Raw genomic sequence first — 1,441 nt, forward strand, 5'->3', positions numbered from 1 at the left:
CCTGCTGAGTAATCTCATTTTTCATCCTTGCAGCACAAATGGGTTTATTCAGTGTTAGGTCACATTTGCTTCTTCTCAACAATAGCCACAATAAATAGGCTCAGTGACGTGGAGAGTTCAGCCTGGGATCCAGCCTCCTCTGGCTGGGGTCTGGGTGCTGGTTAGTGCTCCTGCTGCTGCTGCTCCAGTCTGGAGGAGCTGAGTATCCTTTCCTTGCCTTGTAGCAGGGATCTGTCAGGATGGTGGGAAATGCAACCCACCTATTTTCCCTGTCAGGAATCTGAGTAGTCCTTGCACAGAGGGCCAGGAGCCCTTTTCTCTCCTTGGGGATGTTTCATCCTCCTGCTGAGGACCTAAGCCACGATGAGAGACTTTGTCCTGCATCAGTCCCAGCCTGCATCCAGCAGGTTAGATTGAACAGGGATAAGTAGGTCTTGGCTAATCTGACTCATTTCAGCTGCCCAAAGCAGAGCAGTGACCCCTGCTGAGAGGGGAGGTGGGTGGTCACAGCTTTGCAGGCTTCCCTCTTGTTACCCTGAGCAGCACCAGCATTGGGGGGTCCCCACACGCAGGCTGTGCCACGCTGGTGTAAAATGGAGCTGTCACCTTCCTTGAGAGACCAAATCCTCAGGCTGGCCTTGGGCTCCTGGGGGAAGGAGCAGTGCTTGGCAAGGGGGAGTACTTATCTGCTGGGGTGGCTGGAGCGAAAGGGTAGTACCCTCTGAGGCATCTGCCACAGGGACAGAGTTACAAATAACCACATATTGAGTAGGAAACGCAGTCGAACAAATACGATTTCAAAACCATCTCAGGCAGCTGCTGGGGGGTTTGCTGGTTTTCTGTGATACTCACTGACGGGATTATAAAAGTCTTTTGCAGATCTCCAGCACAAGCCGCTGCTCGTGGATCTCACTGTAGAAGAGGGTCAGAGGCTGAAGGTTATCTTTGGATCACACACTGGTTTCCATGTGATTGATGTAGATTCTGGGAACTCTTACGATATCTACATACCATCTCACGTGAGTAGGAGTGCTGCTGCATGGCTGACACAGGGCACCAGCACAGGCTGGACTGGCTCTTGGTGGCTCAGAAATGATGACCAGTCAGGTGACATCTTGCCATGGGTGCAACATTCTGCAGTGCCATCCTCACTGACACTCACTTAAAGAGGACTCAGAGGTGTCATATACTTCATTATTCACACAGGCTGTTTCTGTCCTCATGCCTGAGCAGTCAGGTTGAAGGTTGCTGTGTCCCACAGGAAGGAGAATCTGTCAATATGCTGCATGAAGCAGTAATGGAGCTCTCTATAGGGCAAGATACTGTGAAACCAGTTTCATGATCATCGGACAACACAGATCCACCAAGAGCTGGATGTCCAGCCCACTGTCCCATTCTGTGGTGTCCCAGATGTGCTCACCAATGCTTCCTTCTTCCTGCT

General features: G+C 51.3%; 1 protein-coding gene across 1 annotated transcript in view; it reads left to right on the forward strand.

The window, feature by feature from the left end:
• The window catches only part of TNIK (TRAF2 and NCK interacting kinase), a 131,116-nt gene that overhangs the window by 125,709 nt on the left and 3,966 nt on the right, over positions 1 to 1,441 (forward strand). Inside the window, exon 30 of the mRNA XM_010006829.1 lies at positions 870 to 1,019. Within this exon, the coding sequence (XP_010005131.1) occupies positions 870 to 1,019 (150 nt within the window). The remainder of the gene's footprint in view (positions 1 to 869; positions 1,020 to 1,441) is intronic.

Source organism: Chaetura pelagica, unplaced genomic scaffold (assembly GCF_000747805.2).
Source record: "Chaetura pelagica isolate M959 unplaced genomic scaffold, ChaPel_1.0 scaffold341, whole genome shotgun sequence".
Lineage (NCBI taxonomy): Eukaryota > Metazoa > Chordata > Aves > Apodiformes > Apodidae > Chaetura > Chaetura pelagica.